The sequence below is a fragment of the Musa acuminata genome, chromosome BXJ3-3 (genome assembly GCF_036884655.1).
Source record: "Musa acuminata AAA Group cultivar baxijiao chromosome BXJ3-3, Cavendish_Baxijiao_AAA, whole genome shotgun sequence".
NCBI lineage: Eukaryota > Viridiplantae > Streptophyta > Magnoliopsida > Zingiberales > Musaceae > Musa > Musa acuminata.
Window position 1 is genome coordinate 7,344,974 of NC_088351.1, and position 27,049 is coordinate 7,372,022.

At 37.7% G+C, this 27,049-nt stretch overlaps 3 protein-coding genes across 3 annotated transcripts; 1 reads left to right on the top strand and 2 right to left on the bottom strand.

Annotated features, from left to right (window-relative positions):
• Positions 1 to 2,071: 2,071 nt before the first annotated feature.
• On the bottom strand, positions 2,072 to 20,521 carry LOC135633751 (protein GET4-like). The gene is made up of 12 exons (XM_065143623.1): positions 20,369 to 20,521; positions 19,657 to 19,736; positions 16,347 to 16,425; positions 15,591 to 15,672; positions 13,514 to 13,664; positions 13,341 to 13,431; positions 11,236 to 11,319; positions 9,380 to 9,426; positions 8,861 to 8,989; positions 4,157 to 4,241; positions 3,286 to 3,366; positions 2,072 to 2,436 (listed from the first exon to the last, which is right to left on the bottom strand). Exons 1-12 carry the CDS (start codon positions 20,414 to 20,416, stop codon positions 2,428 to 2,430), a joined length of 966 nt encoding a protein of 321 aa, XP_064999695.1. The 5' UTR covers positions 20,417 to 20,521; the 3' UTR covers positions 2,072 to 2,427.
• A 765-nt stretch (positions 20,522 to 21,286) lies between these two features.
• LOC135632904 (LOB domain-containing protein 12-like) lies at positions 21,287 to 22,155 on the bottom strand. Its single transcript, XM_065141763.1, has 2 exons — positions 21,952 to 22,155; positions 21,287 to 21,872 (listed from the first exon to the last, which is right to left on the bottom strand). The coding sequence occupies exons 1-2, from the start codon at positions 22,105 to 22,107 to the stop codon at positions 21,558 to 21,560; spliced, it is 471 nt and encodes a 156-aa protein (XP_064997835.1). The 5' UTR covers positions 22,108 to 22,155; the 3' UTR covers positions 21,287 to 21,557.
• Positions 22,156 to 25,218: 3,063 nt separating this feature from the next.
• LOC135632903 (transcription factor MYB35-like) lies at positions 25,219 to 26,950 on the top strand. Its single transcript, XM_065141761.1, has 3 exons — positions 25,219 to 25,402; positions 25,512 to 25,641; positions 26,168 to 26,950. The coding sequence occupies exons 1-3, from the start codon at positions 25,270 to 25,272 to the stop codon at positions 26,868 to 26,870; spliced, it is 966 nt and encodes a 321-aa protein (XP_064997833.1). The 5' UTR covers positions 25,219 to 25,269; the 3' UTR covers positions 26,871 to 26,950.
• The last annotated feature ends 99 nt before the right edge of the window (positions 26,951 to 27,049 follow it).

Below are 27,049 nucleotides of genomic sequence, written 5' to 3' on the forward strand. Positions count from 1 at the left end.
GAGTGTCATTTATTTGGAGAAAAGCAGACAAAGCTTTACCTTAATGGCTTCCCCAAGCACAAAGTAGTAGAACACAAATTTTCTATTCAAAGATTGAGGTGTCATCCCTTCAAAGTCATCTGCAGCTACATTTGAACAAAGAAAGGAGTTGTTATTTAGTCAGTGCTCATCTGATGCATGATAAGGTTTTAAATTCTTGCCCTAATTTCTTTAGTCACAGGTGGTTTCAAACTTGCATAAAATTACATTTACATATATATATATATATATATATATATATATATATATATATATATAAAGATATGTAAGGTAATGTAATGTAATGTATTACTTTCCTGTGACGGGGAATCAGCAGCTGGCTCTACTACCTCTGCAACTTGCTGCTGATAACCTCAAGTTGGTGATGGACAAGAGGCAAGTTGGGGTTCCTTTGTTTGGCCTTTGTATCTGCCACTGTCCTTCGCTTGTCCCTCTTTTGCCATCTTGTTGCAATTTCTTGTGATGCATTATTTCTGCTTGGTACCAGGAAATGGGGATGGTCTGCAACTTGTGCCTGCAAGTGGGAATGGCTGGCTTCACTGGTTCCTATCACCCTCTAATTTATGGATTGAGCCCCCTACTCCTCGTGTACATCAATCACTTTCAAAGCCTTTTCTCAGAATTGACCACACAGTGGGTCAGGTTAAATGGTGGGTGGGTTTACAGGAATGAATGAATCAATGAATGAATAGTGAATAATACAAAGTGAAAAGGTAGTGGCTTGTTGGTCTAAAGGTGAAGTAACATACATACCCTGCTTTCATTGGTGGTACAACGGTCACTAAAGAACTGTTAGATGTGGAAGCAGTGAATGCAGTCTCCAATGAGGTTAATTACTAAAAAGAATGTGTTGTGTTGTTCTTGGAAGTGTTCTTGTTCTCCTTATCATCCTTCGATTTTTAACCTTCAAATACAAAAGATCAACATAAGGAGGATTAGGGAAACAGCTGACAGAAATACACCGTTCTCCAATTACAAATTAGAGCAATTTCGAGGCTTTACTGCTACAATATTTGTTCTCTAGCTAGACTGCAATTTAAAAGAGGCAAGGATCATTTCATATAATCTGGGAAGAAGAATTACTAGGCTATCACAGCTGACTGAAGCATGAAGGATTCCATTTCATGTTCATTGTCAGCTGACAAGCTTCGCTGTTTGATTGATTCACAAGAATAAAGCGTGTCACTGGAAACAGTAGCTCAAACTTGCATCCATATTTGACATTACAACGGTGCAGCTACTTATAATTTATTTTTATCTTTCATTTGGATAATTATTTTGATGGAACAGATATTGTGGACAGGTTGTTGAAAGATTCCCAGGATGGGTGGGTTTAAATCTGACAGATGAGAGGCAGTTGGCTCCACCATATCATGTCCAGTGCATGTCTGAGGAATCATGAGTTTTATTCCTTGTCTTTGGCCTGTTTTGGTTCTTTTTCTACACTGATCAGTGGAACTTGGTGCCCACTCTCCACCTCATTACTGCAAATGTGAAGGACCAGCACAAGTTGCTTGTAGGGTGACCAGTGAAGTTCACCTCTCCAACATCTCTCTTGAATCAACTGGTGAATTATTCTTCTCATGCATGAATTAATAGATGTTCTTGTAGCAAAATTTAAGGTGGCTCTTACAGGAATGGGACTAGATGATTGTTACTCTTTGAGTTTGAAAGGAAGGAAAGAGATTTCAAATCCTATTCTTGGGGAGATATGGAATCAGATATGGAAAAAGTTTAACATATATATTTTTTGTAATAATCAAATATTTACATTTTGATATACAGTACACAAGCAACAAGATTTAACCACATCTTATTTTTTTGTAAGAACAATCTACAAAGGGATTGATCATTAATCTGAAGTATTACTTGATCAGCAGACATATTTGTAGAAGTCATGCTTAAATCCAACACCAACAAGACGCAGAGATTTAATATATTGAAAACATTTCATAATTTATATAAATGCATCAAAAGACAAAAAAACGCTTAGCCTGAATCTCAACTTAACAGAGAGGGTGGCACAAATCCATGAAACACTATACTCCAACATAATTCATAGTAATATCAAGAATCAAGCACCACACAAGACATATATCAAGAAATTCAGAAATTGGAGGCACCAAAAATTCATAATTCATCATGATATTAGAGAAATATCCCTTACGCATAAAGAGAAATATCCTCTTTGGCATCTTTCAGCTCATCGATCCAGATCTTCTCATCTTTCTCGCAAACCTGCTACAGGGAAATCCTTTCCTTCCAAGAATTAAACATAGGCTGCATCTTGCCATGACATTCAAATGTCCTCTGCAATTTCTTTGGAAAGAGAAAAGAGAAGGGGAAATCTTAATGACTCGAATATAACCTTCACACTGAAGCCAGCCCTCACATCATCTGCGTCAAAAGTTGAATTAGTTACTACCTTCTTTATGAGTATAAAACAAGGAACAATTATCACTGGGCCTTCTGTCAAAACTAAATCACCATTCAATGGTTCCATATATGCATTCTATAGACTAAAAGTTAGTACTACCTTCTGTATGAGTATAAAATAATGAACAATTATTACTGAGTCTTCTGTCGAAAATAGATATCATCATTCAATGTTCCATATATGCATTATATAGACTAAATGGACTTTTCCTATAGACCATCTTAACCCTGCAACTACTGTGGCAGGTGCATACTGTTTTTGCTAAAGCAACTTTCACATGTAAACTTTAGGTTAACATTACAAGAAACTGGCATTTAAAAAGGAAATCATATAATAATACAAAGTTTATTTGTCAAACCTTGTAAGAACTAAAAAGTATATTCCTTTAGCAGCTTATCAGCCTTTTTATGCCTCTTAGAAGTTAGAATACAAGACAAGTTATTGGTTAAACCCGATAGTGCACAGTCTCTCACACAAGGATATAATCTTGTCTAGAAGCATTCACTTCAAAAGATATCATTTTGTTCTTGATTTAAAGTTTAATATAAGATGAAAGTCAGATCACATAAGTGTTCTCTGAAGCAAAAGAATACGTGACAAGGAGCAGAACTTTTCAGTTGTGAAAATGTCAGTTGAGTTTTTATTGAAATCTTTGAAATCATTGCCATACTGCTGAGTTTATAAATCATATATGGTTCTTGTTTAGAGTACTGCATTTTAAAGTACCATTATATACTCATCCACATATCTCCTAGTAAACAAACAAGGATAACCAGTATCACTTAAAATCAATATATATCATAGCCCACCTTAAAGAGATCACCAAAGATGCCTTGCAGGCCACTTCTGCGTCGCACACCATAAAACCTTTCTGCGATTTCATCTAATAGCTACAGAATTATCAGGTAGACCAAATAATCAGCAAAATACCAGTGCAACAGAGAGCTTAAATGTATATAATATAGCACAGTCCAAGTGCCGGCTCCCACCAATGTGCAGTTCGAGTACAGTCAATATATGAAGCCTTATCATTGCAAGCAAAGACTATTTCTAAGATTTGAACCATGATCACCCAGGTCACAGAAGAGCAACCTCACCATTGTGCCGGGCCTTACCTCAACAACAATGCACTTAAAACAAACTAACATAAAAAAAGTGTTTTTTATTGCTACAAATTATATTTCATTTTCTATGACACCATCAATGAAATTAGTCAATGACTATTAGTTTCAAGATTCACTCTATTAGGTCTCAAATAAAAAAATACACACTAACATCTGCTCAAGGCTGTAACTGTGGCACCATGTGAAACATCTTGTGCTGACATGTTGATAGCACCAACAGAGGGCCTTGACACCATGTCACAGTGACCAATGCACACTGTTTATTTGGGGCAAACCAGCCTAAATAAGTATGAATCAAAGAATTAAACCTAACTTTTGGAGTGTCAGTCCACTAAAACTGACATTTACGTTAAATGTTTATCACTAACTCCCTTTTATTTGACAGTTCAGGAGTTCCAAGCCACCCCTTGCCAAGTCTCAGAAGACAGGAGGTGAGATTGAAGGAAAAGGTGCTGCTACATCCTACAGGTATGTCATGATTTTTCACCTTTTTTTGGAAGCAGATTTAGCATGTTTCATTAGAAAATACTAACCTATTCAAGGAAAAAGATATTACCTCATCAAACAAAGTTTCCCGGTCTATGCTTGACTTGTACTTCTGCCTTAAAATCTTAAACAGTGGAAAAGCATCTCTTTCCAACCTGATTCACATGACACAGATTGATGATCAGTTGCATATATGGATAAACATATTATGTAATACCATCATGCAACAAAATAATTACATTGACAAAAAATACTTAATAAGAAAAAGACAACTAACTCATCATTGCATATATATAAAGCAAGCATACAAATCAAGTTGCTCATGCTCTAGCACTTAGAACATGCAGAAGTTTCTTCAATCAACAAATTAGCAATTCCATATAGGAGATCAGTTCCAAGACTCCAAGAGTGCAAAAAGAAATGTATAGCTTTAGCGAATGTGAAAAAGGACAATAAATCTTTCCACAAACAGAAGGTTTGTATAGAAGCATGTGAAAGCATGCAAATATATTTTTGAATAGAGGTGACAATAAATGTATATGCATCAAATTGTAGAAAAATTCCTAGACATCATCATTTATGGTGGGAAACCTTATAGAAGTTTTGACAATTGTCTGACAAGACCTCTAGGGTTTTATCGTAGAAGAAGAGGGAGAAAAGGGATGATCACTTCGAGGAAATCAACCTCCTTGATCACTTTGAGGGAATTAGCCTCCTAAGGTTTGTCAAAAGACCGGAATAATATTTCATAGATAGATGAAAAGAAACAGATACATCCATATTTATAGAGTTCCACCGATGAGTCCATCAGGACTTGGACTCCTAATAAATAAATAAATCTTAAATAAACCCATATTCGACTCTTATTGAACTAGACAAACTCAATAAAATATTATTCAAAGTTCAGAAAATAAAGGGATCCTAATCATGGTATGCAATACCAAATGGTACCGCCCGGTATGGGCGGTACATACCGGTTCGATAACATACCGGTTCGTGGACCACCCGGTACCGCGACAGTGCTACAGTATTACACTGTAGCAGTGCTACAGTAATGAAGAAAATATATAAAATTGTTCGGTATGCCCTGGTGTACCGCTCGGTACACCGGTACCGTACCATACCGAGCCAACCTCGAAACATCGGTATGGTACGATATTGCATACCTTGATCCTAACAATTCCTCTCCTTTCAAATTAGCCTTGTTCTCAAGGCTGAGCAGTATCAAACTCTAGGAGCTTCTCTTTCAGCAGTTCAGTCATAGGATATCTGTGGTGCATCATAACCCGTTGATCAAGTAAGTACGATCTCCACTTCTTGATAGTGTAAACAATAGGTTGGCCTTTCGGTGTAGTAGTCATTACAATCTTCTGAAGAACCCTCTCCATCCGATGGCTAGTGACAGTTGTGACCTTACTTCCACGTTTTCCCATTAGGATCACTTGCTTTCCATTAATAAAAAACTTCATAATTAGTTTAGAAAAATTTCAAGAAACATCACCCAGGATTGATAGTCATTCAATTCCAAGCACCACTTCAAAATCTTCCAAGGGTAGCAAAAAGAAATCCACAAGCAACTCTTGGCCATGTATAAACAATTTTATCTTCGAACACTTGCTATCACAAGTTAAAATCCATTCATCAGCGATCTTACTTTGAATTTGTCACGGCCTTGATTGTGGTAGGCCAATCAATTAGCAACCTTACTGTCTATAAAATTGTCAGTGCTACCAGTATTAATAAAAACTGTAACATGCTGATGTTCCAAAGTTCCTTCAACTTTCATAGTTTGCGGGTTAGAATAGTCGACTAATGCATGCACTGTATGTATAATAAGTCCAACATCTTCATCAGAATCCATACCTTCATAATCGGAGTCCACATTGTCAGCTTCCGGTTCCTCCCCAATTGGTTCAATAATCAGAAGTTGCTATTGTTTACATCGGTGCTCCCTACTCCACTTTTCATCACAGTGCCAACACAAACCCTTCGTTGATCTCTCCTTGAGTTCTTCTCGGGTTAGTCTTCGGGTGTTAGGGTTTTAGCTAGGAATATATGGGGAAACTGGCTTGCTGATCATTTGTTTATTGTCACTTTTGTTTCGACGATTCTCCCTGCTGAATTTTCTTCATGCAGATGTGCAAATGAGATTGCAACTGTCATTATGTTGGGTTGGTGAGCTTTGACTTCACATCGGATATCCGGATTAAGTCATTCAATAAATGTTCCCACCAGTTGCCATTCGTTCCAATCTCTGGCTTGATTTAACAATCGTTCAAATCTACTATCATATTCTAGTACGATAGAAATCTGACAAATTTTAGCGAGCTGCCTATCAGCATTCTCATATTTAGATGGTCCAAAGCGAATGAGAAGCTCTCTCTTATATTGCTCCTACGAGGGGACCTCGTGGCAGGTTTCGTACCAATCATACCATTGGATTGCATCTCTATCTAGTTGGATTGAAGCTATTTCCACCTTGGATTCTTCTGGAGTTCTGTGAAAACAAAAAAAATTTCTGCCCTAGAGATCCAATTGGTCGGATCCCCATCTCCCCATTTTGGAAATTCCACCTTCATACGTGGATAGCTTATGTTCTATTCTTTTTCTCGTGGATAGCATAAGACTTGAATTTTCATCTTGCTGAAACTTGCTAAAGCTCTCCAATATGCTCCTTTTGAAATCATTACGGGTTTCCTACAGTCGGTTCTTAAACCTAGTTTCCAAAGCTTCAAGTTGGGTTTTTATTGAGTTGTCGGTAGCCATTACGTAGGACTGTAAATCTGTAATCCCCAACTCCTCTTTCTAATGTGGAGTCAAGGGCATCAGCATTGCCATATTCGGTGCTACTGTTGTGATGCCAGTCGGTGGCAGCATTGTGGGAGTGAAGGGTTGCTGCGAGGATATCGATGAAGCCTTGGGCACCGAGAGGCTAGGAGCAGCACCGCCGAGGGCTTGCTGTGGTCGTTGGGAGGCAATCACGCAACTGTGACGGGACGGGACACTGCAACCACACGGTTGGGATGGGCACTGGCTGGCAGGAAAGAAGGTTGTGGGAGCGCCAAGGGTCCCTACGAAAACCGTAGCCTTTATGCAGCGGTGTTTGTAGCAAGAGCAGAGGAGATGAAGATGAGTCGCACAGGAAGCGTGGCGGCGACAACGAAGTGAGGGAAGAAGGGGTCAATTGGGAAGCCGCCGCGATTGTACGGTTGGTTAGCAATGGACGTCGAGCGAGGAAGGGCTCGATTGGGAAGCCGCGACGATCGCGCGGCTAGTTAACAACGGAGGAGGAAACAACGGTGATCGGCAGCTACGGCAGAAAGTGTGAGGAGGCGATGGGGGCTTTGCCCTTTTTCTGTCGTTGCGTGGGTGAGACGCCGAGGATTAGGAGCAACGACGATGGCCCTTTCTCACTTAAGCGAGATGGGGCGACTGCCGACGATGCCTGCTGAGGGCTCGAAGGAGCGCTATTGAAAGGGGATGAGGAACTACAACGAGACGTCAAGGATTAGGAGCAGCGACGATGGCCCTTTCTCGCTCGAGCGAGATGGGGCAACTGTCAGCTTCTTCTCTTCTTTCTTTTTTTTTATGATGATGATAGCTGTGGATGGAGCCCCTAAGGTTTTATCGTAGAAGAAGAGAGAGAAAAGAGATGATCACTTCGAGGGGATCGACCTCCTAGGATTTGTCAAAAGACTGGAATAATATTTCATAAATAGATTAAAAAAAAAAGATATATCCATATTTATAGAGTTCCACCCCTGAGTCCAAAGGACTTGGACTCCTAATAAAAAAATAAATATCAAATAAACCCCTATCTAACTATTACTGAACTAGACAAACTCAATAAAACATTGTTTAAAGCTTAGAAAATAAAGGGATCCTAACATTGTCATAGTCATTATTCTTTTCTCCTCTCCTCTGCCTCCTTTATCTCCTTGCTAAATTACTGCCACATCCTCTTTCCCCCCATATTGCCACAACCTTCTCCTCCCCACGGCATCATTGTCACATCACCACCTCCTACCAATATGTGTCACCCTCCTCTTCCACCTTCTCTACCTCCCCTTTATCTCTTTTGCTCAGTTCTCCCCTCCACGAGCTGCACCCACAATGGTTGATATGGAAGTGTACTGACATATGGTATGTCCAACCACATTGGTACTGTACCAACCCATCCAAGGACCGGTATCGATATTGGGCAATTTAGTAAAGTACTGGATGATATAAATCAGTCATGGTTTAAAATTTCGGTACCATAACCCATAATGGTTACTGGCTGGACTGGTACTAGTCTAGTATATACCGATATACTGACACATGATTTGCCAACATACAGTTGGTACCGAGAAAGTGATATACCAGTTGACAATGAAATGGGGAGAGGAGCAGAAGAAGAGGAGCGGAGTAGGAGGAGAAGAAAAAGAGGGATAAGAAAATTGCACTAGGAAAAAGAAAAGATGGACCAGAGGAGGAGGAGAGGAAGTACTGGGAGGAAAGGTGGGGCAGTGGGTGGTGCACTGCATGAGGCAAGAATCAATGGAAAAAGACCAGTTCTGCTGTCTGTGGTCTAGTTCAAGCCATGACCAGTAAATACCACCCAATGGGCGAAATTTGAAACCATGGCAGTAGTAGGCTTTTGATTGCACCAATTATATAGTTCCAGCATTCTATCCTGCAAATGCAAAGCTAAGAGCTTCACATAAACAAAGGTTAACCAAATTCAAGTATCCTTTAGTTTATTAGAAGGAATAATGCAATGGAGAAGACTTACGTCCGCAACAGATATCCAATAACCTGGATCAAGTCTGAGTGTGGTATTTCAAGTTGCTTCTGTTCCAGTTGCCTTTTAAGCTCATCCATGAGGTTGTTTGCATCTCTAAGATTTCCTTGTGATAGATACCTATAAAAATAATAAAATAATGATAGAGAGATACTACAAATGCAGTTCAAGATAAAACATTTGTCCAGGCGCATGTAACATCGCATGACAGTGCTCTTTGGTCTTGGAATTACAATATATTACCACAGAAAAAGTTACTTAGGCAGATCAAATAAGTGAATAACCCTATTCAACTAAATAGCACTGCTCATTATCACGTCTATAGCACACGTCCAATTATCCACAAAACAAGAATTTCTTTAGTTATGCTATGTTTCTGCAGCAACAAAACTAAGGAAAACATGATATCTAGAAGCAAGAAAAAAAATCAATTACCAAAAGATAAAATCCATTACACCAATTTTGTAAAACATAGGAACTACAGACAAGTATCTGATGTTAAGAACTTACAGCAGGACTGCACGTGCAATTGCGATATCATCCTCTCCTGGATAACACTGAGCAAAGAGATAAAAAATGGTAAAACATCTTGTGCTTAGTTATGCTTCACAAATCAATTTGTTGGGAGGTAGGTGGTTAGGTTTGAGAGAAGAGCGAAGAATAATAAATGTATAAATGCATTTCATTAACAGCCATATTGGCATCAAACAATTCATGATCTGTCAAGAAAAGGCATCCTAAAAGCTAAAGAAGAAACCAATGAAATCAAAACATGACAACTTATTTATCAGGCCCAAATCAAATTGAGTGGTCAAACCAGAAAATTCGAGAACGGGACCATTAACCAATCTGATTCACTTATTGGATCAGATGTGTTGAAAAACCAAGTGAACAGATCGACTCGACTGGGTTTTGGACAACCCGCTTGAACCAATTGGGTTACATAGAACTGATTTGATTTTGTAATACAACAAAAGATTACTTAAATGCCCTTAAATTTTTTTATTATTAATGTCAATCATGAAATTAGGGTTACTGAAAAATAAATTAGGGTTAGCCTTACTTAGATATGACAAATGATACTCCCAATCTTGATGACTTGGATTTTAATGATGATGAAGAAGATGATGGAGATCAAGTTAGAGCTCACCATATAAGAAAAATTGGATTTCGGGACCAAAATGTACATGAGTAGAATAAAACAAATATTGCAACAAACAAAGATGAGTTTGAAAATTCAGATCATAATATAATTGACTCCTTGAGGTAAAACTACCGAATGGTATTTTGATGACTAAAAGTATCCATCCTAATGAAGAATTCATGCGTATACACTATTTGACTAAAAGTGTCCATCCTGATGAAGAATTCATGCGTATACACTATTTGACTAAAAGTGTCCATCCTGATGAAGAATTCATGCGTATACACTATTTAAGTCATGATGATTATGTTACATAAACTATTTCTTCTGTGTCATTAAACAATTGATTTTGGATTGGATTAACATAATTACTACTAAGATTTTATCATTTGTTATTTAATATGGACAAACATTTATGATTATAATGTTGGTCAATATTATCATTTTTATCATTTACTATATTTTGTTAATTAGTTTAATATTTTAATTTATTTAATATATTTTAAAATATTGTTTAATTAAAAATAAAATCTGACTAGTTGACCCATCTGTCCGATCAGCAAAAGGCTCAACTCAATCGCTTCATGGTTCGATTGTGATAACTATGCATGATGACCTATGCAACTTTTCTTTTTTTATTAGTTTTAATATTTTAATTATATATTTTTTAATTATTTAATATATTTTAAAATATTTTTTATTAGTTTTAATATTTTAAAATATTTTAAATTAAACATGTAGTCCGACTAGTTGCCCATCCGACCAGCAATGACCCAAGACTTCGACCAGGTCCTGATTCGATTTTGATGACCATGCATGACAGCCCACTACACATCACAAATAAGACAAAATATCAAAAATCTGACATGTCAAATACTTTAAGTATATTTCTTATATACTTTTTGCCAACCTCATCTTACTGAAATTCAAAAGCACTGACGAAAATTAGTTTTTAGTGAATACCAGCAAGTACCGGGTAATGTCTATTTTTCATAAGAAAATATATAATACTAGCATACAATCTAGCATCAACTTATCATGTCTAAGAAAAGATATATTATTTGTACATAGTAAACCATTACAAATGGGATTGAATTCTACATTAAGGAAAGAAGTGGCAGATTTAAAATCAAGAGTAACATTTGACAAATTTAAAGATTGATGGAACCAGATAAACATTTAAATAAACTCCATCCCAGTAGATAAATTACTGAAGCCTTACCTTACCCATAAAATTTACTATAACAGAAGCAAACTTCTCAGGATCACTTCCACGAACAAAGTGACTTGACACTTTAGTCATGTCCTGGAGAGCATTATGCATGCAGAGGTTAATGCTGGCAGCATGAATAAAGCGAGGAAAATTTGTAAACAGGATAGCTTAGTAGTACCTTGTAATATGAATTAATATAAAAGAATGACAGTTTAAAAAACAACATATGAATTGATATCAAAGAATTACATTTTAAAAAGACACTAAAAAAAACCAGAAAAGGCTCAAATAATTACAGATTAAAAAGCCACTAAAAGGACCAGAAAAGGCTTAAATTCATAGCATGATATATAGGAAAAGGAAAGCTGACATCAGAATTCCTAGTCAGGCTTTACAAGGTTGAATAAGCATATGAATGAACAGAAGACATTGCTGTTATTGGGAAGACTTCGATTATCAATTAGATATGTTACTTAGATAAAAGTTCCTTCAGCGTACATCTATTATGTAGGACTTAGTCCAAGTATACTAAGGTAAAGAGAAGTCTAACATGGAAAAAAGGGACCACTTGTGAAAAAAAATATATGGGAAGCTTATTTAGTGTCAATAACATCAATGCACATGATTTTACTGAATTAAATATTACCATTTCTTCTTAATTTTTTCTTGCTGTTTTAATTACAAGTATTCTGTTTCCTAGACCCTTCTACTTTATGGCATGGTTTCCATGCAAATGCCAAAAAAGTACTGAGACCACTAATCAGACACAACCCAACTCACTCACACCATATGTGTGTGCCTCCTGTAATTGGACAATGTTCTACCTCTTTGATCAAGGCTTGGGACCCTGATTCTTCTCTCAAAGATGGCTCAGGAATATCTCCCAATGATTATTTAGGTATCCTAAATCTATTGTTCATACAATAAAACAGGATGGTTAAAATGGAGTGCTGGTAGTTTTGTATAATAATCATATATCCTTCAGATTAAAAAAAAATTAGAAGACAAATATAAGCTCAACCATGCTTTATGGATCAGACAGTTGATTGGTTAGGAAACTAACATGTACAAAAATAAATTTATAAAACAAAGGTAGGGATGATGAGGTAAATATGTAGGGCTACTAAAAAGGATAAAAGAAGAGAGCATAGATACACTCCAACGAGACTTATAAATGCCTTGGTCACACAAAGTGAGTCAATTAAGATCAGTGCTATGAGAAAAAGACTTTAGAAAACTTTAATAGAAACAAGAGAAAAAGATCTGACTGCTTTGAGTTCAACTATGGATATTGTACTACACAGCTTTGACAAAAAGGTCCATGTAACAAACCCTATATAGTTGGGAGTCTTGGGACATTATGGCTTACTGGGGGAATTATTTCATGCTATGGTTGATTGTGATCTACAGTGGGATAACAGGGACCCATGGATATATGAATTTACCTAGGAGTATAGGTTAAATTCCTTCACTGAGGCAAGCTTTGCCAAACCATGAGGAAGGCTAAGTGCAAAATAACCTAGGAGATTTTGTCAATTGACTCCAATTCACAAGAAGGTGGTCGCCAATGCTCTACATGTTTGTAGAGAATATATGCTAGTTACTGGTTTGCAACAGCTTTCCCTTAAAAGTCCACCCTGGACTAGGCATTCTGTCAGGAAACAAATCCCCCATAATTAAAAGTGATCCATCAAGTGCACTTTCCGTTTGGTAAAGAGGTCATAGTACTGGTTCATCCAAACTGTCTCATTAAAACAATTTGTCCACCACAATGCTGGTTATGTGATACATTATCCATCTAGTCTATAAACACTGCACACATCCCATATTTCACTTAAGTCTTTTTTTGCCAATGACAAGGATATGAGCAAAATGATACATATTTAATTTTTCCCATGTTTCAACTTAATGGGGTTGACTTAAAACATTGTGAGTGAACACCACTACAAAACTAAATCAACACTTGTACATTTTTTATGCTTTACCAATATTTTGTTAACCTAGGCTAGTAAAGAAACATAGTATTCATTCTTGAAAATTGAAATCAAGATAAGCAAAGATCCTTTTTTCACAACTTTTCAATTGAAAAAAGATAAATTGTCAGTTCAATTTACCAGCTCAGGGGATTCAGAATACAAGTATTCTGCTAGCATGTCATGCAACTGGGGAGATCCATTTTTCGGAGCCCCAGACTCAGATGACCACCTAAGAGAAGATAATGGATATTATTGTTAGAATAAAAAGGGTAATGCACACTTGATGATACCAGACCTAAAAGTGAACTTACTTGATTGCAGCTCTCAAAAATGATGAGCAACCCTCTACACGAACTTTAGCAGCCATCAAAGCTTCTGAAAGTTTCTGCATATCACCATCATCCTCTAAATGCTGTGGAATGGGAATCCTCGGGAAATCATCATAGATTTTCCTAACACGATCTAAGTTGGATGAAGTCAAGACTCAAGACCACGAACAGATAAAGGCTAGAAAAAATATCTTTAATCCTTTAACATGGCAAAGCATAAAAAGAACTAAGTGCATTTTGTACTCATCAAGTCCCTAAAAGAAGTTTATTTTTCTTCAATTATTTATTTCTTAATCATCATCTTTTTTTAATTTTCTTTTTGTTTACTGGGTCATGGGCATCGTGAACCATCAGCAATAACACCCTGCAGGAATGCTTGAGATAAAACAATTTGTTACCTATACATGATAGTAACCTATGAAATGGCTATCTAGAGAATCCACTATATCTGGTGAGGGCTTAAAAACCTTAAAGAAAGATACTTTGTTGTGTTAGAAAGTATAGGCTAACCAATATCACAAGCAATACCACCAAAAGAAAAGACCCTGATTCATATTCTGATAGGGGATATTAAAGAAAATTTGTAGATTTACCAGCACAGTTATAATTCTAAAAAATGACTCTACAATGATATGTACAAGTGCACTAATAGAAAAGAGAAAATACAGAAATTACAAGCCAAGGATCAACTGAGTTAAAAACTAAGGAGAAGCTGTAAGCTTATGATGCAGAAGAACAGATTATAATATATAGTTATGTTAATAAAGTACAAACAGAGATGAACATCCGGCTTAGATGCCACAATCGAACAAGATACACCGAAAAACAAATCACTTGAAAGGATGGTTAAACAAAAATTATTTGTCAATCAAAACGTTATGTTAATTTGATTACTGATTCAGTATTCCCATCACATTTTTAAATGTTTACGTGTTTGGTGTGCTTTCATAATTTTGTTTCAATTTCTTTTCCTCCCAGATTTGGATCACTTTAAGCTTCTATGAGAATTGAGAGGTTTACATGTTAATCTTCAACATTATTTAATTTTAATACATTTAAGGATTATGATCACATTGTTAAAAATCATTTGAGGAAAAAAAATATGGCAATTAGATAGTTGGTCCGGTAACAGAAGGTCTAATTTGAGTTTGGATACAACAAACTATCTTTGATGGGAACTACCATGTAGAAAAACTACAAAAGGAGAGAGAAAGACCTATTGACGGATGCTCAAGAAATTAGGACCAGGAACCAAAAAGTCTAACTACGATTACCTGGCCACTCAGGGTTGCAGCTAAAAGCCTATTGCTACAGAGGATCTTGAACCCTTCCATTCAAAAGAGAAAGCAGTGTACCAGCAGTGGAAATACCCAACTGAAGCTAGCTTTGAAAGAGGTAAAGGCTATTTAATCCTGTTACACTTGTCACAGCACATTCATTGATCTTTTACCTGAGAACACGAAAGTTATTTGAGAAACCTAAACACGTGATGATTTGTTATAGCCTCTAACATGACTGCGCCATAATTTCCTATATTTGAACATAGGAAAATCATAGAGAATAACTGTTTCATAATGAATTTTAACAAGAAGCATTATTTACAGGTAAACAAAACCAAGTTATTTAACATTCATATGAAAATGTTTCTAAACATGCAATTAACCTTGGAAAGCATTTAGTAGCATTTAAACTAAACATATGGAGAAACCCCCACAGGAGGAGAAGCAATTGAACTAAAATGCAGAATGCAGATGAAGCCCCCAGGCTGCACTTTTATCATCAGTCGTCTACACTGTCCTCAGGCAGTTATTGATTTTAACAAAAATCACCACCCACAAATGACTGTTAAATCGTTACCTGCTGTCTATTGTTTATAAAGGATAAAACATAAGGCCTTTAAAGATAAAGTGAAGGTAAACAACATAACTCATGACGACTGAGATATTTATGTGTGTTTAAAAAGAGAATAACAAGTTTTGGTTCCAAAACATAATAAACGCTTCACAAAATAAGCAAAAAAAATTATATTCTATGTTGCACTAATAGAACAAGAACAAACCAAGAGTTCCTTTGCTGTAGGAATATTTTCCCTTGACTAATGTTTCCACAAACAAAACAGCCAGCTCAGCTCCACAAGTAACCTGTATATGTTTAAGATGATATTAGAGCAAAGTGTTGGATCACCAAAGAAATAACCTTCAGGAGAAAACATGTTTTGTGTTGTTAAGCAACATTCTTTAGTTTCCTTTCGTCTCAGGTATTATCTGCTCTAGGCTCCATGATAACCCAAATAGAGCTACTCAATGTGCAACAACTGTGGCTCAATTATTAAACAAATTATGACTGTTATATATAATATCTGGATGTAAATGTTGGATCTGTATGTCACAATCCTGAGCTTTCCGTATTAAGAAAAGAGATTGACAAGGACAAATGGGTCACTGAATCAGAATGTTCTACCTAGATGAATTGCTTCAACTGTGTTTTTCCAACATGGCAAACAGAAATTGTAAATGCATGTGTAATAGACAAACTTATTTGTTGCTAGTTTAAATTATTCTTATACTTACAGGTTACAAGAAAACTTTTTATTCTTGTTTTTTGTCACAAAAAAAAGCAATCCTCCATAACTCTTAAATATTATACTTGAAATGAACAAAATATTTTAATTAATTCTACAAAAAAATAAATCATGACATCAGATCAGAAGTGACGAACAACTTAAATAACATCTGTCAAACTCCGAGATATATGTCACCAGTGTCTCTTTTTTCCTTTCCTAGAGATCTAAAACATAATATGTCAAGAAAATAACCTGCCCATGCTTCAGTTGTATAAGAGCACCTGACTGAAGAATATCCAAGGCTTCAGAATATTTCTCAGCAGCTACATATCTGTTGCAAATTGACAAGCATTGGTACCAAAAATGATCAGAAAGTCAGTGGTTAATATATTAGAGAATGAACACAATTGTGGCAATGATACCATAAATCATCGTATAAAAGAAGACACACAGACTAAGATTCTGGCTCCACAACACACGCACTGAGCTGTATATATGTGACAAACCAACATCTGCAAGGTAGAAAGGTGTGTATTTCTGTTGTGCATGAGCTAAGGTTGCAGCATCATACTGCATCATATGCATGTCAAGCAGGCATGCAGTACACTGAAGCAGCATTTCAAGGTACATACTTATATGTGCAAGGAACAAAATAGTACTGCATGCACCGCAAACAATGGCACACCATAACACAGTTTGTCCATCCTAAACTTGTTTGCCTTCTGGTACTAACATTTGCCTGATGTTAGAAAAGATAACCTGAAACTGTTTCTTTTTCATGTGGATAAAACCCAAGGTACTCCCAAAAAAGGAGAAAAAAAGGCAACATATGTGGCCCCTCTTCTCTTTCCTTTTCTTCTTCCACATCATATTATTCTATTTGCTACTTACTCCCCTTCGACACCAACAAGTCATAATGTCCCAAGTACATGGATCTTGTCCCACAACTAAGCTCTGTGTAATGTAATATCTACAATAATATTGAGTGCAATCATATATCTTTTGACCATTTCCAGGGAAGACTTCTTAGGTCTCCCTCTATTTCACCCAACTAATCCTAATCGACTAATATTGAGTGCAATCATATATCTTTTTACCATTACCAGGGAAGACTTCTTAGGTCTCCCTCTATTTCACCCGACTAATCCTAATAGACTCACATTGTCTAACACATCTATAGCAAGGACTGAAATCTCGACACGGTTAGATCGGTATGCACCAATCCAACCACCAACTGGTAACTAACCCAAACCACGTGGTTCAATTTTTCTTTTTTTTGTCCTCTTAGGCTTATGGACTAGGTATGCACGATTCTCATGCTCGCAACAAGGCCTACAACCACTCGCACTCACTATGCTGCCACCGCATGCCTCCTCCTCCTCTTCCCCTTCCTCTTCCTCCTCTTTTTCCTTCTTCCTCCACCACCTCTTTTTCCTCATCCTCCACTAACATCTTCTCCTTTTTTTTCCTTCCTTCCTACTTCCTTGCCCACATCCTCTTCTTTCTCCCTCTTCCTCCTTCCTCCACTGCCTCCCCTTCTTCCATCCTCTTCCTCCTCCTTCACTACCTCCTCTTCTTCATTCATCTCTCCCTTCTTATCTTCCTTCACCGCCTCCCTCTTCTTCCTTCCTCTTCCTCTTTCTTCCTTCATACTCTCCTTCTCCTTCCACTTCTCTCTTTGGTACATACCAGTGTCCTGTATGTCAGTACACCTGTACCAACTCATATGTACCGGCCGGCCTGGTATAGTACTCTGGTATGAAATTGCAATCCTTATCTACAGACCCCTTGAACATAGTCATATCATCTTAGATTATTTGCTCCCATATCATCCTCTATTGTGGCAGCACCTAATTGTTATTGAATCAAAATATTTCCTATTATATTTTTACTAGTAACTAGACATTCACTTCAATATTCTTACCTTAAATAATACTAACATTGTGTGCCTATTGTTTCTTAGCTACCAAACATTCTAGTGCATGTATAATTATTTGATAATTTGTTTAATCTAAGGGGAACAAGATGATTGCCCAGAATGCCTATTTCTCCTCTTCTATCCAATATTTAATTTTTTATAAACAACATTTTCATCTATCTATCCTTTCTATTGGAAAATAAATTCAATGTGCCTAAATACTTTAATTATAGGAAATTTCTGTTCATTCATCTTTAACTATACACTTGTTTCCTTTATTTAGTATTTCTAAAACTACATTTCATATATTCGGTCTTAGTTCTACTTAGAATTAATGTCATCTAATTTTTCATCAAAAAGAACAATAATGTCAGCAAATAACACCATGAGGGTCTATCCTATATGTGAATACTTTAGGTTGATCCTTGGATCTCCTATAATTATAAGATGTATATATATATATATATATATATATATATATATATATATATATATATATGTGTGTGTGTGTGTGTGTGTGTGTGTGTGTGTGTGTGTGTATTCATCAACAAAATTATTAGTTTCTTCTTTCTTTTATAAAATTCACCCTAATAAAATCTATAATAAGTTTTTTAAGTCAATGAAAATATCTCTTATAAGCAAATATCTCTTTTTTTCACTATATTTTCTTCATTAGTTGTCTCAATAACTAAATACCATCATTGTTAACCTTCCAAGCATAAGATCAAATTAATTCTAAAATACTTAATTTTCATCTTATTCTGCCATTAATCATCATTTTTCAGTTTTCCATAAGTTGACTCATTGAATTCCTATATAGTTCAACAATTTAAAATTTTGTTTTCATAAATTGGTCCCGAAGAATTCTTCAATCATTAGACTTATTTTGACTCAAAATTTTATTAAATAAATTAATCAACAAATATAGCCCTTAATCTCTTAAACTCTTTCAAACCTCAATAGAGATGTCATCAGCTGATATTCTCTTATCTAATATCATCACCTTTAAAGCTTCCTATACTGCATTTTTTAAAATTTACGAATAAATATACGAAATCTAAATTTCACATTATTTTTTCTCTAAAGTAAATTTATCATAGAATGTTTCATTAAATAATTTATAAAAATAAAATAATCATTTTCTTTAATCTCCATATCATTAATAAGCAACTTTTTATCTTCATCCTTTATACATCTAACATAAAATAAATTTCTAATCTTCCTTTATACAACTTTTCATTTTCTTTAATTCAATAAATATTTTTTTCCCCGTAGTATTTGGATTATTATATACACTATCAAGGTTTTCCTAACTTACATCTTTCTTTATCTTTTCTCATTTACCGTATATCTTCTAAAATTCTCAATATTTTTAGCCTCCCCTCAATACATAAAATTAACTTATGCATCCCGTAAAAGAAAATTGAAGGAAAAAAAGAGATAGATGCCAAATATTATTTCTCTGAAAAATCGACCATTAAAACAATTAAACTACAAGAAACTAGTAGATCAATGAACTTTACAAGTATGTTCATATGACGAACTTGTGAACTTCAAAATCACCACTAACTATGAAAGCCACTTCAATGATGACTTGCAAGGATAGACAAAAAAACGTCTAATGTAACTGAGACATATCCACACCTTGCACTCAAGGACTTGTACATCTGCTGAGCTTCATAGAAATTACATGCATCTACCATCTTCTCCAACTTATCTATGGTCTGCAAGTACATATACAGCTTAAACATATAAACGTCTGCACTACGACCAAAAAATTTATAAACAGAATCTTGAAACAAAAGATACCAGAATAATGAATCAATATTATTCGTTAACAGGATCGAGCAATCTCAAACAGGCTATCATAAAAAGGAAAAAGTTAGTTAAGCGAGTTCAAGATCAAGAGTCTCGGGCCATCTTCAGTTATCGGCCCTAGCAATGGTAAGATTTCCTACTTACACCTCAAAAGCAAACTTGAAATATTAAATCTCCTGCAATCTTCAGACACCCAACCCTGGACACGACAAGATGACCTACTTATCCCTCAAAACTATAATGTTCTGCGACAAAATTTCTTGATTGGAACATTCAATATAAAGAATCTCCACAAATCTTGGGTTTGACAACCCTTTAAACAATAAGATTTCCCTTTTATACCTCAAAGTTGTAATCATTTCCATCTAGATTCGCTTTCTTTTTTTCTCTTATTCGAGAAGATTAAGATCTTGGACCGGGTTCTTGTTTCAAAATCAGAGGAATCGTAAGAAAAGAAGAGAAAACTGCTCGAAGTCTGCTTTGTGGCACGGAGAAGAGGGAGAACAAGAAGAGGAGAACAGGAGCATCTCAGCCAAACCTCTTGCGGCGGGGGTAATTCCCCGCGTCTGACTCTGGATCTCGACATGGTCCTTCGCGCTTTCTCGCGTCCGATTCGAAGGGGAGAGGCAGGATCGAATCGAATCGAGACAGGGGGAGACGAGAGTCCGGAGGCGAAGGCGAATTTGCGAAGAGTTCGTCCTCCGCCCAAATTGTCACGGTCCAGCTATTATATAGTAGATCAAGAGAAACGAGATACGTACGCGTGGAACTAGCCAAATCCAACGGTCAATCGCCGAAAGGAGAAAAGACATCTGCTGCGTCACGATATTACATGATATGTCCTCGTAGCAGGTCTGTCAGACCTATAAAACGCGGCCACGTGTATGGGTCCCATCCGTCGTGCCATGAGACCACGTTGCTGCCCCAGAACCTGTCATGGGTGATTCAACCCACACGAAGCCCCAAGAACTTGTACGAGTGTTGTATTTGCCAATCTCAACAGAAAAAACCAACACAAGATATGTTCGAGTCAACATCTTGGAAAATGTGGAGACGACAACATCAACAAAAGTGCTTCATCTTACATGTATTCTTTCTCAATCAATCTGTAGGTTCAATGTTGATGAGCTTTGTTTCATTGGCTTTTCGGTTTGAATTCCTCCATCCATGCATCAATCCCTATTAAGTATTTGCTTAAGAATAAGGGCTTTCAGGCCATGCTTTTGTCTGATCTCAGTAGTAAGTATTCTAGCTTTGGCCCAGTTCTATCACTTCACTGCTGTGAGGAATGGTGCAGTTAGTTTGGTGGGAAAAGATTTATAAGAAAATGTGGTGAGGATGAAAGCCCACACTGTTGAGAAATCATTGATCATACAAACAACATTTAGGTGGGAAAAACTATATGCTTATCTTCCCTCTAAGATCCACATTGTTATTAATCGATCCTCCTATAAGCTTAAGAACAGCTTTGGTGTTCCTTCTTTAAGTTCCCCCATGCTCACCATACATGTGTGAAGATATATTGGGAGTAGATAAGTATAGCATTCCACCAAGCTAACTCATTAAAATTAATGGCAGGCAGTTCTTTGTGCAAGAAGGAAAAGCACACATCTCGCATGCTGAAAGAGTGGCACTTCAAGCAATCATCTGAAATATTCTCTGTCAAGAATATCTCAACCTCTTTCATGGCAAAACAAGCAACAAGCAATTGGAAGTGGAAACAAGTCTCATGTCCAAAGAAACTCTCTCTTGAGCTGATCCTGAGCTAGATTGCTAGAGGAGGCATTGTTCATCAGCTGAGGCATCCCAGTGAGGTTATTGTCATAAGCCTCTACCGGCTGCTCAGCCATGGGGGGCGCCTGCTGCATCTGAGCACAAAGGATCTCAGTCTGGGCCACGGCGAGCTGCATCTGCAGCTGAGACACCTGGTTCTGCAGGTAAGAGATGGCCCCAACACATCCATAAACTGGATCCTTCGTCCTCGCTGTCGCCTCATAGACCAGGCTGCTCACGGCATCCGCTCGTTGATGAACCGGCAGCTCCTGCACTCATTCCAAAAGTAATCGAGCAAAATCATCAGATAATGCATGAAGAATCTACATGCAGTCATATGATCAGGACCTGCAGCATCTTGCTAACGTTGCTAGCGCCGAAGATCCTGTGAACGATCGAGAACTTGTGAGGGTCATCAGAGGGGAAGTAGGGGGCAAAGATGCAGTCCTTGGTGCAGCGTCTCCGTAGCAGCTTGCATGAGGCACAAGGTGAGTTCCCTTCCATTGTTCTCTTCTCAGGCCAATTGCACAAGGAGATCTGGAGGGAGATGAAAAGCTGCGGTATCTAATGCAAGTGAGTGTGCCTATTTATAGCAGTAAAATCCAAGCAATGAAGCTTTGTCACTGATTACTACAATGATAGAGGAGACAGCCATATTTATTGGTAAAAACATAGGATTCATCATTAGGAATCTTAGTTTTAACTCAACCATTGAGTCAAGTTTCATCAACCAGGTTTAAAATTATGCTGCAGTGACTGTGCCTGTCCTTGAAACATGTGAGCATGTGATTTCCTTGCACACTTTACATGTTACACATGCCGTCAAAGATACACTAATATATACAGTAACCTAAAGAACACAGAACAAAGAAGAGAAGAAGAAAACAGTACTGAGCTAGTTTGATGTAGCTTACTGCAAATTTCTCTTAAATTTGATTAGTTCAGATGCTGGAGGCACTAAAACACCGTTTTGATTAGTCTTCAAGCTCTGTTTGTTTGGTGTGTTGCTACTGACATGCTTTGCAAGAGGAACCTTGGGAAAAAGATAGAAGGACATGATAGAAGTTGCTGCGAGACCAATCGAGAAGAAAGAGAGAATCAAAAGCATAAATAAATCAAATCCATGCAGCAGCACGTTGTTTTCTCTAATCTGTTCTCACGTAGATTGAGAGATGGAAATCTTAATTAATGACAGCGTCCAACCGATGCAGAAAGAACTCTAACCCTAGGAGACTCCCCCCATAGAGAGAGAGAGAGAGAGAGGCATAAAGAGAGAGAAGGCTCGACGTGAATGTTTGTTGGCAGACATTCACGTGCCCAAAGTCTACGCCTCTCACTACAAGTCCATGCATTAATCCTCTCCACAACAACTGATGGTGGTGCTTCATTACGTACAATTCATTTAAAGGACTGAGTGTGAAGTTATTGGATGAAATCCACAGACAGTATACTGCGGATTGACACCAAACAACATTGCTGCACCTCGTGACTCCCCTGAATTAAGAGGCAAACTGATGAGCAGTCGACCTGAAGGATCTAACAAAGCAGTATATAATCCAATTGTACAAGCTTCTCGTTGTTGTATCATCTGAGAAGATCAGGAGCGTGCGGCTGGCCGTAGCCATCATGTTCTTCTTTCTTTTGAGTGAAATCCTACACTTGATGGAATATAACTTTGCAGCTTTATGATTTGTACATGGAACTTCATAACTTCTCAGAAAGATATGATAAAATTTTCCAGTAAGTTCCTCAGAAGTTTCCTTACAAAGCAGGAAAAGGTAGTACTGATGTTTTGGTAGGTCTTTGTTAGGCATTAGAATTAGCTGTTCTGACCCTATCATAAGTAGCTTGCAGATGATCAATTGCTGACAGACCTAGATTTTCTAGTAACAACGAGTTGTGAATTTGATGTTGTTGTTGTAGGATCATCCTTTTCATATTTATGTATATAATACAACTGAGAGTACAGATTTTAATGCAGAAATAAAACTGTGGAAATATGATTTGAAGTTAATTGTCAGCATCAGCAGATCTGGACAAGAAAATAAAGTATGTCTTCATTAATGAGGAAGTAAACAGAAGCAGATGAGAGCATCTTAGTGAGATCCAACATGGAACTGATGCATGTAAAGGTATTATTATATTGCACATGCAACTGCTGAAGGTTGAAATCACAAGCTACTGTTGTTGCCCAAGTCCTCGCATTTAATGCTCTCACATGACAGCCTTCAAGATCACTCTTCTTGGCATGTTCTGTCCCCTGTCATCAACCTCTGCACTAAAATATTATGATCATGGTGTTGCTGCTGTAAATGCCTTGCTTTCAAATCTGTGCTCTTTAATGTATTTCAGCTCTAAGCACTAGGGAGGAGGGAAAACAGACATCTTTCTCTTGCTTAGAGAGAAAGAAATCATGCAGACATTGTGCACTGGTTTGGATGAATCGACTACAAATTGCTTTGTGCAGTGGTTTTGCTGCCGATTACATGTACGAATGTTACTTAATACCGAAGCTTTACATGGGCGTTAATTTTCGTAATCGATAAGCATTTATCGAGAAGAAATCACAGATATCATCATGACAAGCACTCAGTGAACATGTACATATCTTCCAAAAGTTGCTATTGTTTAGGCAGCTTGTCATGGACTTTCCTCTTCTGCTCATGATTGAAAGATCGCTTGATCCATATGATCCGAGAATAAAAAGAAGAACACTCGGCTAATCATCCTTCCATGCTTCTAAATGGAAGAAATTTTGCGATCAATTATACAGAACACTTGGCTAAACATCTTTTTCATGTTAATGCGGATAATACATCAATGGTTTGATTTCTTATATATGCCCTGAGCATCTATTCATGTTCCAACTTCAAGTTCTCAAGTTTTGAATTGGGGTTCAGATCGATATGGCTCAAGAATTTTGTGAGGGAAGGAGTGCTTCAACATCTGCTTAGAATATAATCCCAAACAAAAACTAATAGGATGATCGGAAACTAAGTGGATTCCATGTAAATGGTTTCATACAGATTTTCGACATGAACAAAGCAAAACCACAATGAAAACCCTTTAATTCTTGATATTTATCTCTTCTTAGATAATATTATGCTGTAACTTTGCCACTATATGCTATATCAATTAAGACATCAGCTATCTCCCCACAAAGCCTATGGCCGAGGCATTTTTGTTGTGAAAGTTTCATGACAAACTCATGCAAGTGAAACATATATATATCATCACAAATCACTGCATTGTCATTTTCTCTTTCCTTTTTTTTACTCCATAAAACCTACAAAAATTAATAGAATATTCCACCACACTGGACATGACATGCTTCTCCCTATCATTTCCATCTTTTTCTGGTGGAATGAAGTGCGGAGATTGAAACCCTAAGCTTATTAATTTCCACCTCAAATGGTTTCTGGGGAGATGACAATAATCATGCCGTCATTAGATAATTGAGGGGGAATCCCATGCATTTCTTGCCTCCCTCTTGTTAATATGTTTAAACTCATCACCTGACTTGCTATATATCCTCTCCTTACACCCATCTCTTGCTTACAGGCTACTTGCAAACAGGCCTGGACTTACATCACCATCAGTACACCTCTCTTTCTCCCTCCCTCATGGCTATGCCTTCCTATATCTATTAATGCCGTGTTAGGAGAGATGGGGAGGCCTCCATGCTGCGATAAATCAACGGTGAAGAGGGGACTTTGGACAGCTGAGGAAGACGCGAAGCTACTTGCATATACCTCCACCCATGGAACTGGGAACTGGACAACTGTTCCAAAAAAAGCAGGTGTAATTACATGCAAATTATGAGACAGTTTGTGCATGAGCTAGCAGTAATGCTTCCTTTTCTCTCTTTCATTTAATTGTTCTGGTGATGTGCGAGCCACGGTGTGCAGGATTGAAGAGATGTGGCAAGAGCTGTAGACTGCGGTGGACGAATTATTTGAGGCCTAACCTCAAGCACGAGGGCTTCACTCTTGAAGAAGAAGAGCGAATTGTAGCCCTCCATGCGACAATAGGAAGCAGGTATAGTGTTCTTTATCATCAGTTGCTATGTTGGTATTAACTTAGCCATACATCTAAACATGGAATTTACCGTCTTTCAACCCCAATTCATAGCATTCTTGTCAGAAAAAGAATGAGTTCAAATGTTAGGCATGGAAAGAAATGAGAAGCTGTGGGCATTGGAAGATATGGCATATGGGATATGATTATATTAATTCTAGCAAGTTATCCTCCCTTTCTGGATGATGTCCAAACTGTACTTCCACACCGAGATATACGTAGAACTGAAGTAAATCTTATGTGGATCAAATCTGTGTCCTTTTCTTAGACTTTGGTCACTCAGGAGACTAAAAACACTTGAGGTTTCTTTGTAGGTGATCAGAACTATGGGTAGCAGGAAAACTTGATGACTTATGGCATAACAAACAAAGCATGGAGAGAGAGAGAGAGAGAGAGAGAGAGAGAGAGAGAGAGAGAGAGAGAGAGAGAGAGAGAGATGCTTCATGCTTGTGGCTTGGGAGCTCATTGCATGAGTGCTGCAACGCAGGTGGTCTATAATAGCAAACCAACTCCCCGGCCGCACCGACAACGACGTGAAGAACTACTGGAACACCAAGCTCAGCAAGAAACTGTGCCAGAAGGGGATCGACCCCGTCACCCACCGTCCTATCTCCGAGATCATTCAGAGCATCGAACACCTGCAACATGAAACCGCCGCCGCCGCCGCCGCAAGCAGATTCAACAGTAACTTTCGGTACAAACCAGCCACCGCCGGAGCCCGAATCGGCTGCCTTAACCGCGACCTCAGGAGCGTCTTCCTCTCGCGACCTGCGCCGACCGTAAACTCCGCTTCCGGGAGCAGCTCGTCGCCCAACCTCAACCTCTTCGCCCAAACCCAAGTTGGAAGCCCGATGCCAACATACTTCTCGCCTAGCGAAGCCTCCTCCTCCTCGACGGCAGCGACGACGCCCAAAGCGACGGCACCACCTTCGTCTCCGGAGTTCAAGTGGACCGATTTCCTCATCGAGGATGATGACGATGCTTATGCTAAGAACAAGGCCAAAGAAGTGGTAACATGGAGCGACGTTGCTGCCAAGCATAATGCTGCAGTGGATGAGGGGACGAGCCATCGCGCAGGAGCGTGTTATGGGTCGAGTTCTTTCGTGGATGCCATCTTGGAACAAGAGAGGGAATTGGTATCCAAGTTCTATGAGGAGTTCCTGAGCAATCCCAATGATCTTCCATGGTGAAGAACTTAGTACACATCACAAGAGTCTAAGCTTCCGCAATAAGTAACAGTCGTTTGAGTCTTTGTAATGCTTCAATCTGTCAGAGTAGCTCTTAAGCTTACTGAATCCTGAACACGTTTTGTTGAATAGTATCATTGGGCTTTTGAGCCCAAACAGAGGCCCAACTTTGGGCCGATTTA

Bases quoted from the DNA above. Each gene is read 5' to 3' on its own strand.
- LOC135632904 (XM_065141763.1), bottom strand. From the start codon at position 22,107: ATGGAAGGGAACTCACCTTGTGCCTCATGCAAGCTGCTACGGAGACGC. The intron at 21,873-21,951 runs GTCCTGATCATA...GAATGAGTGCAG, and splicing joins ACGTTAGCAAGATGCTGCAG to GAGCTGCCGGTTCATCAACG.
- LOC135632903 (XM_065141761.1), top strand. From the start codon at position 25,270: ATGGGGAGGCCTCCATGCTGCGATAAATCAACGGTGAAGAGGGGACTT. The intron at 25,403-25,511 runs GTGTAATTACAT...CACGGTGTGCAG, and splicing joins AACTGTTCCAAAAAAAGCAG to GATTGAAGAGATGTGGCAAG. The intron at 25,642-26,167 runs GTATAGTGTTCT...GCTGCAACGCAG, and splicing joins CATGCGACAATAGGAAGCAG to GTGGTCTATAATAGCAAACC.
- LOC135633751 (XM_065143623.1), bottom strand. From the start codon at position 20,416: ATGTCGAGATCCAGAGTCAGACGCGGGGAATTACCCCCGCCGCAAGAG. The intron at 13,665-15,590 runs GTTTGTTCTTGT...CATCCAACTTAG, and splicing joins CTACAGCAAAGGAACTCTTG to ATCGTGTTAGGAAAATCTAT. The intron at 4,242-8,860 runs GTAAGTCTTCTC...CATGTGAATCAG, and splicing joins ATTGGATATCTGTTGCGGAC to GTTGGAAAGAGATGCTTTTC.